This window comes from Choristoneura fumiferana, chromosome 7 (genome assembly GCF_025370935.1).
Source record: "Choristoneura fumiferana chromosome 7, NRCan_CFum_1, whole genome shotgun sequence".
In the NCBI taxonomy this organism is placed as follows: domain Eukaryota; kingdom Metazoa; phylum Arthropoda; class Insecta; order Lepidoptera; family Tortricidae; genus Choristoneura; species Choristoneura fumiferana.
In genome coordinates, this window is record NC_133478.1 from 7,564,816 (window position 1) to 7,579,599 (window position 14,784).

Below are 14,784 nucleotides of genomic sequence, written 5' to 3' on the forward strand. Positions count from 1 at the left end.
TAACTAACCAAGAAGTGGTCAAAAGTGGTATGCAAATTCTGAAACCAGAGGCCGTATTGCCTTTAACGTTTCTGACGCTCGCGATCGCAATTAAATTACTTAATTATCGCGAGCGTAAGATTCGTTAGGCAAAACGGCCTCAGGACTTAAATAGGCACTTACAAATAAACATACGAATATTGTAAGTTACAAATAAAAGCTTCTAACTAAAAAAAGAAGACACTTAAGTGGATATAATTTACGCTACGCTACTACTAACAACCGCTCCGAAATTTTTCGTGAACAAAACTCATGTCACTGTAAAAGAGATTGTATCCGAAAATATGAAAGTTCTCGGAAAAGGGGGAGGGGTCCGTAAACAAAATATATTGAAAATACTGTATACATACTTATAAAGTTGTAAACAAAACAATCGAGTGTTGGTTCTGCCAGGAACAACTTGTTTACTTAACTAAACCAGTTAGTGTTAGTAGCTATTGCATAAGTAAATTACGAGTGCAATTGTTTGCCGCAAGTCGGAGCTAGTTGGAGATATCTACGCTAACGATGACAGAATGAATTCCGCCATATGAACCTTACAAGCAATAAAGCACTCTAATACAGCTGACTTAAATAACCTTATGGCTCTATTGAGTTAATTTCCGATAACGTATGCAACGCACGACTTTCTAAACGTTCGCAATTATTGAGCATTTTTCTCATACGGCTCAAAGTCATGCATGATTCGCAATTCTACGATGGAATCATCTTAAATGGGAATTCCTAGAGCATTTTCTCTTCACAGTCAGTCCCTCACTGCTGAGGATCATGATGTCGTAGAGCAATTTCTTTTATATCAGCTCTTGACTGCTCCATCGGTTAGCCTATTGCGCAAGGAAATATCCATATGATTGAATCTAGTCACACAACTTTGACTTCTCCCTGTAGTAGACCACCATCTATCCTGGCACCATCCATCTTTCTCACTCGCGTCGCTAGGGACTCTGCGAGCTGTGTGACTAAAATATTGTAGACGTTAGATAGTGGAAGATCTCGGTTCAGTTCCTCTTTTGAGTTTAGCTAATATAGATACCTACATATTATTAGAGCGGCGTGTGGACCAAAACCAAGTTAATCAGTAGTGTAATAAATAAACGAAATCATCGGCTTCTTGAAGTAGCTGTTAAGACCATTATCAATCTATCACAAGACTTGGCAACGAGAATCCGCCTTGTCAATTTGAAGTCTGCAAGCCGAAGCACCCACCGTGAAATAATCCCCAACAACATGATCATCATTATAAATTACGAACAAAGCAGTGAAACGGCTTCGCAATCGAGTCAACGGGGTGTAGCGATAGCTTGGACGGCACCATTGTTTGTCTCCTATCAAATTGTCATCCGAACAACCCCCACTTTCATACTTTTTATAAAGTATAGAGTATCAAGTGCTACCACGCTACTGCGTATTGTGATCCCATGCAATATTTCTTGTGGGCTGTCAGTGCCCTGTGAGTTACTGCCTCAGAATAGCTGGACTTACTATGTGTGGTTTATCAGAGAAATTCCTTTCGCGAATTTTGTTATTAAATATGGCATGTTTCGTGACTTGTGTGGAACTGACTAATACAGTGTTTAACGCAAACATCAGAGATTATGCTGTGAAGGAAGATGGGACTGAAAGTGTAAGTAACCAAATTTTTTCTAATTGCTTCTTCATAAACATTCAGTAATTAAGGCCATTGCCCCTTATTCTAGAACGCATCAAATGTGAAAACCCTACAGAAGGAAGAGGTAGGCAGATATGCCAGTTTCGCTCCGATTCACAACCCAATACGCTTCAAGGTAAGATAACTTAATACTGTAATTAGAGTCACCTTTTACTTTGCACCTCAGATTTCAAATGATACAAGTACACTCAAACCAACTGAATCGGGAAGGGAATTTATTATGACACTTACTGTGAGAACGTTCTACGGTGGGTCAGGAATTAAATGGTTCAACTGTACATTTATAGAGGAAGCGATTGCTATACCTAGTGCCATCCACGAAGACGCGTGATTTTGTCAAAATTAGACATTAATGACATTGTAATAAGAACCACGGCACGCGTCATCATCGTGAATGAGAATGACTCTGCCAATACCTGGTGATTATTTATAATAAAGCTGCTTCGATATAAGTAATTTCAATGTCTTTAATTACAATAATTTTACCAAGTTTGACTTTTGAGAAGTTTAATAAAATTTAGTTCTAACTTTTACTGTGTTTTTGTTGTGATGTAGTGTGTTTTTCTTGTCAATAAATGTTGTGAGTTTGAGTTTGAGTTTAATATTAATCTAAAATCGTAACTTCTGCAGTAGTAAATACTCGTTTGAAATGTAAGTCATACATATTTTATCTTTACTCTCAACAATATAACTTTAATACCTACTTAACTTTAACGTTACATCAAATTATATGGAGTCGCTTAGAGTTTAATCATACGTCATACCTAAATGACTAACACTAAGTAAATAGGTGCCTATTAAGTCTAGAGCCTCGCGTAATTGGAGCTTAAGCTAGCAATTACCGTCACACTTAGGTCGACATTCAGCGCATTTCAACTACAGAAACAACAACTGTGGGAACAACGTCCCACATTCCTGATAACCCGTCAGAACGGAAACATGAGTCAACTGTACACCGGTCAAACAAAATTTAACAAACTCTCCACTTTAAATTAGTTCTCATTGTAAGGTAATGTGTTCAAATTCTCAGCATTCACAGCAATTTGCAGTTGTAAGTGGGATCACACCGCCACATAACTGGGAGTTTTTCCCGTGACGGTGGCCTCCGACTCGAACAGTTAAGCTGATATGAAATCGATTCTTAGTATAGATGAATAACAGTCTGAATCAAGTGGCCGTATACAGTGTGAGATGATCGCTGATTCATTATTGGTTCTCAGTACTCTAGAGATTAACGATGGAATAAACAAAAATAAACAAACTTTTAAGCACTTTTCCTCTGAAAACTATAAACAATTATTATCCCCATTGATTATATCAACATGAATGGCTAAATTCTATCACTTTTGTAAAATTAATAAAAGGGCATTTATTTTTTTGGACTTGATACTGAACAATGATAATAGCAAAATAAATTAAGAGCAGCTGAAAACTAAAATAACTATTCTACTAAATTCTGTTTTCTTTAAAACTTCTCGTCACTGCCTATTCAAAACATTTAGGTCAAGACCCATTGTCAATCAGAAGCGTTTAACCGAAGACACCTTCAAGCTGAGGTCTATCAATCGGAAAGGCATGAAGGGCTGTGTGAAGGGGCAGTGGCCAGACGATCGTATCGAGGCAGCCAACCATGGCCCGGGACGGCGTTCTAATTGGATTTAATTATAAGGAAAAGGAACCGAAATTGTACCTCAATTTCATCGCCTATCCACTACTTCCGAGAAACAAAGGACGCATGCTATCGTTAAAGAGCGATGAAGATATCGTGATTCTCGTAGTAATGTTTGAATTTTCTGATAGTTTATGTAATTAATAGTTTATAATAAATTGTAGTAATAGTTTATGCAAATATTTTCTGCAGAAAGAATTAAACTGAGACTGAGAGAAAAAAATATTTGTTTTCTTCAGGAGATACCAGACAACGCCTTATCCAGTTCAAGCTACAGTCGAGGCCTTCTGCATCATGAGCATGCAGGTCATGAAGGTAAACCTACTCGTAATTTTTTTTAGAGCCACAGGTATAATAAAAATGCTGAAACAAAACTCCTGCGACCGGTTCAGAAAACGTCTATACTGCGGGGAATCGGCAAGTAACCTGACAGGAATAAAAACAGGTTCTGAATAATGTCCAAAGTGTGCAAGAGATTGCCATGAAGTATTTAATAAAAATAAGTACTTGAAATTTACACTTGTTTTCGATTATTTTGGGCGTGTCAGACTGAAGAAAGATGAAGAAATTATTATTTACTTACTTTCAATTTAAACATGAATTATTGTTCTTGTCATTGTATAAGCAAATTACTAATAATGTATGGATCTTTGTTGTCTGAATAAATAAATGAATTATTATATTATTATTGTCACTATGCCAAGAAAACGCCTATTTAAAGATAACTTACTTAATTATAATTGAGCACGTGACTAATATATAATGATTCGAGTGGCCGAGAGATCCATTTTGTCCGATGTCCATGATGTCCAGCTGTCACTTCCATATTTTTTTTAACCTAAGACACAATCATAATTTCCGTTGGTATACGGACAACAAGTTACTTTGCCACTCTAATGGCATTTTACTTAATCCCTTCATAATGCTCATCTCTTTAATGGTACTTTGGGTATTGTTTAACTGTTATTAATAAAAGTTATATCATCATTATACAGGAGGTTATGGATTACATGATGGTTTCTACGACGACGGATCTCACTATGGTCATGGCTACGAATATGTCCATGGTGATGAACATCATGATTTCGATCATCACGATTCAGGCCATCACGGTCATGGCCACTTCGGCCATCACCATCATTTGGGGCACGGACATCATCATAAGCATCACGATCTTCATCACGTAAGTTATCAATTATGATATTCGATTTCTTTTGTTTTGTAATCATTATTGGAATGGAACTGTCTTGAGAATTTGTAGGATGACCGTTCCGCTGTATTATAGTGGCATAAAATAATCCAAAGACGTAGATTCAAACTCATTCACCTGTCATAACACATATATACTTATATAATAATAAATATAAAGATACATATAATACAAAGTATTTTTTGTGGTTTTGTTTGCTTTACATCTACGTTTTTTTTTACTTTTTGTTTTCCTAATGTCTTATTCATCTCTAATTAAATGCGCTCCGTTTCCGGGTAGACATAAAACTTTTAGATTTGGCTGGTTTACTAAATCTTTTGTTTCTTTTAAATGCTGAACTAAAACATTAAAGCATTGTTTATACAAATATTGGGTTGGGAGTACCTACTGTCAAATTTCCTTTCTAAATTAAAATCAATACATTACAACCCACGAGCTTCTTATGCAACTCCTTTTCATGCCCACTCAAAGTCCTGTTTAGGCGTAATTTATGCAACGTTAGGAATATTTATGACGTTATTATCCCATCATAAACTCGGTTATTTCTGTGTAGCCTAAGAGCCTTACCGTTTCCAGCTAGGTATTGTTTATTTTTCATTGCTTCTCACTGGTTTAACGTCCTCTTTTAATCACCTGCTTGATCCTGTCCAAGAATTATTGTTAAGGCAGTAATTGACAGGGTTAAACGAGATATGAACAAACAAAAACTTACACAAGACGTTCAGAAATATTTCAGTTTTCTAAATGATCCTGGATTGCCAGAGCGAGCCAGTTAATCACAACGCCCATTTCTAACATTTAAGTAAAATCTATTATTTTTGTTTTCAATTAGTACCTTGCGTGTGTGTAACCATAACACGCATGCGGTAAGAATATCAGGTGTGAATTGAAACCGTTGGATCAGATATTTGAGACTATAATCATTGCCGATGGGATGGATATTACATTGCTGGTGGTAAAGGAACGGTCATTTTGACATTATTTCGGGGAAGCTTAAGTGTCCATTATCTGCCGATATTAATGTCTGATGGTGACGAGAATTTTTAACCACAGAGGTGATTCCTAAGGGTAAATTTGTAAGCTTCGTGGAGTTGAATGTTCCAAATATGTACGTTTACTTCGACACGGCTAGGGATGGTCAGGGTTATTTTATCTTCATGTCCTCTATACCAAAAACTGGATGATATTTATTTATTGTCCCTGTCAATACCCACCTTCATATCCTAAATTGTTAACTTTTTTTTACGTAAGTCAGTTCGAATAAAATCCTCAGAGCTACAAGCTGCGTTTCAATAGTTCTGTCACCTGCACGCGAAAATAGACCCTATTACCATTAGACATGGTCCATCGACCGAGGATCATTGACAGTGACCTATAATTAAATAGTTCGCGGAGTAAAAATCGATGTAATTTGGTGAAAATTCAATCAATTTTGTACTAAAGGTGCTTAATACAAGTGACAATTAATGGTGCATAAATAAGAACATTAAAGAACGGAACATTTAACAGTTATTTTATAAATAATTATCGACCTATTTATCCGTTACACGGGAGCATTTAAGTGAAAGCTAAGGCATATACCTATTGTGTATGAACTTATTATAGTTGTGCAGCATTGCTACAGAAACAGGACATTGGTTAAGATTATATTAGAGAAGTTATTCGTCGAACATTAACTACGTATAGTGCGCGGTTGCATAGAACAAAGAAGTGTACCCTACGCGAAAAAAGTGATAATTGGCGTGGAATTATCTAGACTTTTAACGGTTTATCATCTATCATATCTCGCATACAAGATATTTAACCTGCATTTGCTGTCACATAATGGATAAAATAGAAAAACTAGCGTCAGTTCAGGAGGATATGCTAGACAAAGTGAAAAAAGCATACACTAACTACAAGAAGTCACCTTTAGACAGAATTACAGTGGGCTACGTAAAAGGCAGATTAGACACACTAGAAGGTTATTGGAAAGATTTCAAAATTTTACACGAAAAATTAATTATGTCTGTGTCTAGGGAAGAACGACAAGGTTTGAAATACTTTGCTGATGACATTTTTACTGACGTCGAAGAAGTTTACTACTTGTATAAAGGCGAAATGAAGACTAAATTAGATGAGTTGCTTCTTGAAAAAGGTGAGCTAAAGGAGATCAGTAATTTAAGCTTATCAAAAAGTGACGTAAAACTACCATCAATTTCGCTCCCATCCTTTAATGGAAATTACACAGAATGGCAATCCTTCCACGATCTATTTACTGCATTAGTACATAACAATGGCTCGTTAGAAGCGGTACAAAAATTACACTACTTGAAGGGAAGTTTATCAGGAGAAGCAGAATTACTATTACGACAATTTTCGATTACGGGAGAAAATTACGATGAAGCTTGGTCAATCCTGAAAAGACGTTACAGTAATAAAAGATACATCGCGAACTCCATTTTTAAGAAATTTTTTGCACAAAAGGCTATACTTCATGAATCAGCTACCGCCTTAAGACAATTACTAGATACGTCAGTGGAATGCATGAGTGCACTTAAGAACATAGGTTTACCGACACAGCAGTGGGACGCAATTATCAATTTTATAGTCATTTCGAAGTTGGATTCTGGTACGCATAAGCAGTGGGAAGAATTTATCAGTAGCGATACAACCGATGATATCCCTGGTTTTGAAAAACTTAAATCATTTTTGGAAACTCGGTTTCGTACATTAGAGATGATAGAACCCGTAAATAAGACGTACAAACCAAAAACGTTTCACGTTACGTCGGATAAAGAACCAAGATGTACCTACTGTAAAGAAAATCATTACATTTATAAATGTAAACAGTTCTCTAAAAAACCTATAGAAGAAAGGTACGATTTTGTGCAGAAAAACAACCTATGTTTCAACTGTTTAGTTCCAAATCACAGCGTCTTTAAGTGTAAACAAAGAACAACGTGTCAAATATGTAAAAGAAAACACCACTCTTTATTACATCGAGACAAACAACAAGCAGGTGAAGAATCGCATACATCTGAGGAATCATCACATAATAATAAAGAAGATAAAAAACAACCTATGTTGAAGACACATACAGCGAGCATATCACAACCTGGTCAAGATATACTGCTAGCCACAGCATTGGTGGATGTCAAGTCAAGGTCGGGACACTCACACGTCTTACGTGCTCTGCTTGATCAGGGGTCTGAGGCTTCCTTCGTGACCGCAAGAGCGGTCGAGTTGCTGAGTTTGAAGAAAACCGAAATCAGCGGAGTGGTCTCTGGTGTTGGAGAGAGCAACCAGACAAGCATCAAACACTTGGTAGGATTACAACTTAAGTCGAGGTATGATAACAATTTTTCTATCAATGTTAATGCGTATGTATTAAAATCTTTGACTCGTAAGTTGCCGGCTAGGGAAATTAGAGGCTACAGTTGGCCGCAACTTTGCAATGTGAGGCTAGCCGATCCTACTTTTAACATACCGGGTAGAATAGATATTCTTCTCGGGGCTGACGTGTTTGGACATATTCTGGACTCAGGTTTCATGAGAGGGCCTGGCAACTTAGTTGCTCAGTGTACCCATCTGGGTTGGATTTTGTCGGGAGATATAAATGCATCGTCTTTTAATATTTCACAGCACATAACAAGTTTACACATAACACGTCAAGTAGAAGAAGACAACAATTTATTAAAGAAATTCTGGGAAGTGGAATCAGAATTATATACCAAACAAACCATATGGAGTAAGGAAGAAGAAAAATGTGAAGAAATCTACCAAAATACGACCACTAGAGACGCTGACGGGCGATATGTGGTACAACTGCCGCTTAAAAAGACCATTGAAGAAACAGTAAAATCATGTGGAAACACTAAGCAGCAAGCGGTATTAAGGCTGAAGCAGCTGGAAAGAAAATTTGAAAGAAACGAACACTTAAAAGCAGAATATAAGAAAGTTATACATGAATACTTACACCTAGGACACATGAAAAAAGCTGAAAGGGAAGATGTAAATACAGCTGTGTACCTAGCCCATCGTGCTGTAATTAGAGAAGACAAGGACACTACAAAGTTGCGCGTAGTATTTGACGCATCAGCAAAGGGCTCAAATGGAACCTCCTTAAACAGCAGCATGATGGTAGGACCCACAATACAACCAGATCTTCGCAGCCTGATCATTCGCTGGAGGTCTCACAAATTCTGTGTTGTTGGTGACATTGTAAAAATGTATCGCCAAGTGAAGATGACTGACAAACACACAGACTTACAACGCATATTGTGGCGCGATGACGTTTCTGAAGATATGCAAAGCTACCAATTACTCACCGTGACGTTTGGAACAGCAGCGGCACCGTACCTGGCGGTGCGAACTCTGCACCGTTTAGCGGATGACGAAGCACACCTGTATCCTCGGGCAGCAGTGGTGGTGAGAAATTCGTTTTACATGGACGACCTTATGACAGGTCATGATGACCTCCGTGAATTACAGAGCATTTGCAAAGAAATTAACACTCTGTTGAACGCTGGAGGTTTCCAGATGCAAAAATGGTCTAGTAACTCAGAAGAATTGCTCGTAGAACTGCAACTTGATGTGAAGACCCCAGAACCTGTAAAAGATAAAAAGGAGATTAAATTAGACAAAGTCATAAAGATACTAGGACTAACATGGGATAGAAAGGATGATACCTTCCACATTTCAGTCAACTTACCGGAAAACAGGATGCCTAAAACAAAAAGAACAATATTATCTGAAGTGGCTAGTTTATTTGATCCTTTTGGGTGGCTCTCACCTGTGGTTATCACGGCCAAGATTATGATCCAGAAGTTGTGGCTGTGCAGCCTTGGCTGGGACGATGAGCTTCCTGCAGAGTTGGTTGATGAGTGGGAATGTTACCGAGATGAGCTTCATGAGCTGCAGACTGTTGAGATTCCACGCTGGATAAAAACGACATCTCGCAGCAATGATATTCAGCTTCATGGATTTTCCGATGCCTCGTCTGTAGCAATGGCCGCAGTAGTCTATGTTAGAGTTATAGACGAGGACGAGGAAGTTCATATAACAATGTTAGCATCAAAAACAAGAGTAGCACCTCTTAAACAATTGACCATTCCCCGACTGGAGCTGTGTGCCGCAGCTCTGCTAGCGAAGCTATTGCAGGATTTATCTGGTTTACTTCAGATACCGATGAACAAAGTCTACGCTTGGACCGACTCGATGGTGGTTTTGTCTTGGTTGCAGTCACCGGCAAGCCGATGGCAAGTCTTTGTCGGCAATCGTGTATCAGACATTACGCAGCGGATCGATAATGACAGGTGGAGGCACGTTATGTCCGCTGATAATCCAGCAGATCTCGCATCTAGAGGCGTCAAGGCAAGCGAGCTAGCAAATAATAGATTGTGGTGGACTGGACCTGAGTGGCTCAAAATTAAAGAGACCGAGTTCATCAGGATTCCACTTATTCCCCACACAAACTTAGAGACCAAGAAGTCATTTCATGCAAACCATAACATTTTACGAGAAACACCAATTTGGGAAAGATTTTCATCGATGAGTAAAATGAAAAGGGTACTAGCTTATTGTAAGAGATTCTTAGATTACAAAAACAAGAATAAAGGTGAAGACATTTTGACAGTTGCAGAAATGAATGACATAGAGGAAACCTGTATTAAATATTATCAAAATTTAGTATACACCGAGGAAATAGAAGATCTAAAGAAGGATGGAAAGGTTAAAAAACGCAGTCCAATCATTAGTCTTACACCGTATTTAGATCAGTACGGCCTGTTAAGAGTTGGAGGACGGTTACATAAATCAGACTTACCAGAAGACGCTAAGCACCCAATTATCATCCCTGGTAAGCAGCACGTCACAAAGCTGATAGTAACCGAAGCTCATACAAAGACTTTACACGGTACCATTCTTCAGACAATGACTTACATTCGAAGCAAGTACTGGATTATTGGTCTTAGAACAGCTGTAAAAGAGGTTGCGGGAAAATGTACAACATGTATAAAGCATAAGGCAACTACTAAGCAGCAATTGATGGGTCAGCTACCTACATCGAGAGTCACTCCATGTCGTGCATTCTACAACAGCGGGGTTGACTATGCTGGACCCGTGTACATGCGGACATCAAAAGGTCGCGGTCACACCTCTACTAAGGGTTATATCTGCCTGTTCGTGTGTATGTGCACGCGAGCGATTCACTTAGAAGCTGTGACAGATCTCACCGCTCAGGCATTTATAGCTGCCTTCCGGAGATTTGTTGCTCGAAGAGGGCATTGTGGGAATTTATGGAGTGACAACGGAACCTGCTTTGTTGGTGCAGACAAAGAGCTAAGAAACTTATTTAAGAAGAGCACAAACGGCGCCATCAAGGAAATTGCTGACCAGTTGGCTAACGACGGGACTACATGGCACTTTATACCACCCAGAGCCCCAAATTTTGGCGGACTGTGGGAGGCAGGCGTGCGTGGGGCCAAACGTCACCTCATCAGAGTCAATGGCAGTACCAGGTTGACCTACGAAGAAATGACCACAATGCTAGCTCAGGTAGAGGCTTGTTTGAACTCGCGCCCACTTTGTCAGTTGGATGAGACGGTCGATACACTAAATCCACTTACACCAGGACATTTCCTTATTGGTGGACCAATAATAAGTATCCCAGACAGTAGATACGACCAGAAAAATATAAGTCAACTAAGTCGCTGGCAACTTATTCAGAAGCAAACCCAGGATTTTTGGAGGAGATGGCAGTGTGAATACCTTAACACACTGCAACAAAGGCACAAATGGCAAAATGTTGTACCATCACCTAGCGTTGGAGATGTGGTCATCATAAAAGATGAAGATTTGCCGCCAGCTAAGTGGCTCCTTGGGAGAATCAGAACATTGCACCCTGGCTCGGATAACTTAGTACGCGTTGTATCAGTCCAGTGCAAGGGCGGTAACATTATGAAAAGACCTTTATCAAAACTAATTTTGCTCCCTAAAAACCCAGATGAGTAACCTGAGCTCCATTTGTACTACTCATTTTTCCAGTCGGTTAAATTATGGTGGGCGGTGTGCATCACATCGTTTGGTTGCACCAACTGTAGACCGCAACTTTGTCGCCCGCAACTTTGTTGCCCGCAACTATGTTATGCCCCATGGATAGTTCACTCGTTCTCTGGCTAATCACTACCTCTTTTACTCGCTGATAACCCGGCATTATAACATAGATAAAGGCAATTTAAACTCTGATCTGTAATTTTCGAGTAATATCATGTTCAAGTAGACAAACATATCATAGATCAAATCTTTTCCCTTTATAATATTAGTCTAGATGTGTCAATTAACATTTGATATTTACTTCAGTACCTACACGGAAATAATTAATATTGTAAAATATTACATACACTATCCGTGGTATGTTGATTAGGTATCTGTTGTTTGTGAAACCCGATGTCAATTAATATAGGATTGATCAATTTACATGCAAAAATCAAGTCGATGTTTGCGGATTCTTAACGTACCTAACATTGGGAAAGATAAAACCCTTATTAATACCGATTGGTAGTCTAGTCCACGGCTTAAATTATGTATAGCTAGTAACTCCTCAATCCTTATATCACATAAGATAATGTAATATGCCTAAAATTTAGATACATATTTACGTTGTGACTATTTTAGATTTATTTTTATTAGTTATTACTTTCAATAATAACGGATGAGTAAACAAATTAAATTATATCTTTAATATTATTACAGTCCATTAAGTCGATTTGTCAGTAAGGTTTGTTTACTTATTCTTATTCATTGCACCTCTAGTGTAACATCATTCAAGATGCCTAATGAGTTCATGCATCAAGTTAGCTGACCGCGTTTTTGCATGTAGCGCAGGTAGATTAACTTTTCTCAGTGACTTAAAATTGTTACGTTCATAAACAAAGTATGGACACTCGCGTTTACTTAAGTCTTATTACCTTGTTCAATGACGATAGGTTTTTAGTTGTTTATGAAATATTTAATTACTTTATTAGCTTAAGTGATTGGTTGTTGTGCTTGATAGTGGGTATGGTTATGTGTACATTAGGATGGTGTGATGTGATTAATGGCATCAGACTATGGAAGCTACATACCAACTTCTTGTCATGTAAGTTACATCTGTAGGTATTATAGTCCTAAGATAGTTTTATATCGTGTTTAGCATCATAATAGAAGCAGTTATGTATGTAAAAACAGATGTTTTGGTGGGCGGAATGTCAATACCCACCTTCATATCCTAAATTGTTAACTTTTTTTTACGTAAGTCAGTTCGAATAAAATCCTCAGAGCTACAAGCTGCGTTTCAATAGTTCTGTCACCTGCACGCGAAAATAGACCCTATTACCATTAAACAGTCCTAAGTGCTTTAAATACTAAATTTGCATGTAAGGTGCAAGATACGTAGCAGACTTAACAATTGCACCTGACAGTTATTATTTTGTTTTGCAGCTGGCATCGAAAGCCTTATTATGGCCGATAGCAGGCATCGCTCTTTTGGGAGCCGCAGCGGCTTTGGTGACCAATCCAGTGCTTCTTCAACTAGGAGTTGTATCTGGGCGTAGAAGACGACGCGACACTGTAGAGGTCTCAGGTCCTGACTATGTTTCTGATGAAGATTTGCCGTTAGATCCTTATGGGATACGAAATAATGAATTTGAGCAGGCACGAAAACCAAAAAGGAACATTGGGGCTAAAGAACTAAAACGAGGACATAAGAAAGTTTCGCAGGACTTAAAAGATAATAAAGAAACGAGTCAATTTGTACCTATACCTCTTAAGTTTAAAGGTGATTAAGTAAGGTATAAATACTACTTTGGGGCATATAAAAAAATGTTTAAATTGTATTTAGTTCGTTTTTAAATTTGTAAGATTTCTAATGACGTAATCGGTAACTTTTTAAATAAACTGCTAAATGCCACTAAATTAATAAAATGATATCATTCTATTTAACCATAACTTATTCACATAATTGAGGCAATATTATAGACAATTTGTATTTCAAAAAAGCGTGTTATTTACATAGAAAAAACAAAAAAGAATGATACTAGCCGACCAGGGAAAAAAGTTTACTTACTACCTATACACTGGTTTCTTATTCTTAATAAAGTCAGCAGTCTAAGCTAATGGTCCTAACAAAACATACTACCTATTCCACGTTCAAACTAAATTTTTTGTCGCAAAGTGCGGTTAGATTGGGTAAATTACTTACGGTCAATGCACCCTAGAAAATTAAACTAAAAACACACACAATATTGTAAAAATTGTTCACATTTCACTTTTTCACTTTAAGACACAACTTCGTAACTATTCACTAACACTACTGTCGCCAACTTTAACATTGAATACACAGCAATTAACTCTAAAGAAAACAATCGACTTCACCGAGCACTATCGACAAAAACAAAATGTAAACTGTCAATTGTTTCAATAAACGTCATCAGTCGGATCCGATCATACGGTGTTTAGCTTACGAAAGGAGTGAAGTTTGAGTCAAGATAGCTGCATGTGATGCAAGCTGCGGTAGCGAATGAAGTTGGTTGCAGATTGTTTTGTGTGCGTACGCCACTGCGCCCGCGCTGGGATGTTGAAAAAACTCGTCCAAGTTCTTTCCTATCGTCGTTTGTAGGTGTGCGTGAGATTAGTCAGAAGGGACGCATTATATAGATTTATCTCAGAGCTTTTCAATTTAATCAGTAGTTTTTAGTGCTTTATTCTAGTAATGCATACTTTCGATATTGTCGTACACGTAGTTCGGACGTTGTTGTAATTGAACGATTTCGGTAGGTAGGTAATCATTGTTTAACTGACTGACTCATCAAGTCCCTCCCAGCCCAGATATTACATAGAGGCTCCCTTCCTCTTGGTGTAGTTAAGGAATGAGAACAGATTTTATAAGATTCCCATGGGAAGTTCCGCAACGTAGGTGAAGGTAACGTTCGAGGAACTAGTAAATAATATAATTTTACTACATCTATCAGTAGTTCGATGAGCCTCTTAAGATGATAAATACAGGTGTTAAAGTTAGGCTAAGTTGCTAAGGTTCATATTATTCATGTTTGCTTGTTTTTAGAAGCAAGGTAAATTAGTGAGTTCACTCTTGGTCTCAATATTTCTAACTAATGTTGCTAATCAATAAAAAACACTTCTTCAAAAAGTTTTTTCGCTATTTGGACGCCATCTTGTGGA

At 37.9% G+C, this 14,784-nt stretch overlaps 2 protein-coding genes across 2 annotated transcripts in view; one reads left to right on the plus strand and one right to left on the minus strand.

Annotated features, from left to right (window-relative positions):
- spri (Src homology 2 domain-containing protein sprint) overlaps nt 1–14,069 on the minus strand; it is a 269,173-nt gene extending 255,104 nt beyond the window's left edge. Inside the window, exon 1 of the mRNA XM_074089995.1 lies at nt 13,808–14,069. The gene's annotated coding sequence lies outside the window, so the exon portion shown is untranslated. The remainder of the gene's footprint in view (nt 1–13,807) is intronic.
- On the plus strand, nt 1,524–13,392 carry LOC141429909 (uncharacterized). The gene is made up of 8 exons (XM_074090467.1): nt 1,524–1,663; nt 1,737–1,823; nt 3,617–3,692; nt 4,373–4,560; nt 5,492–5,553; nt 6,606–6,724; nt 7,589–11,487; nt 13,048–13,392. The coding sequence occupies exons 1-8, from the start codon at nt 1,571–1,573 to the stop codon at nt 13,390–13,392; spliced, it is 4,869 nt and encodes a 1,622-aa protein (XP_073946568.1). The 5' UTR covers nt 1,524–1,570.
- Nucleotides 14,070–14,784: the final 715 nt, after the last annotated feature.

What these genes read in the sequence shown, in the direction of transcription:
- LOC141429909 (XM_074090467.1), top strand. Translation starts at nt 1,571, where the DNA reads ATGGCATGTTTCGTGACTTGTGTGGAACTGACTAATACAGTGTTTAAC. An exon ending in TGAGCATGCAGGTCATGAAG is followed by an intron (nt 3,693 to 4,372) that starts GTAAACCTACTC and finishes ATCATTATACAG; the next exon opens with GAGGTTATGGATTACATGAT. An exon ending in AGCATCACGATCTTCATCAC is followed by an intron (nt 4,561 to 5,491) that starts GTAAGTTATCAA and finishes CCGTTGGATCAG; the next exon opens with ATATTTGAGACTATAATCAT.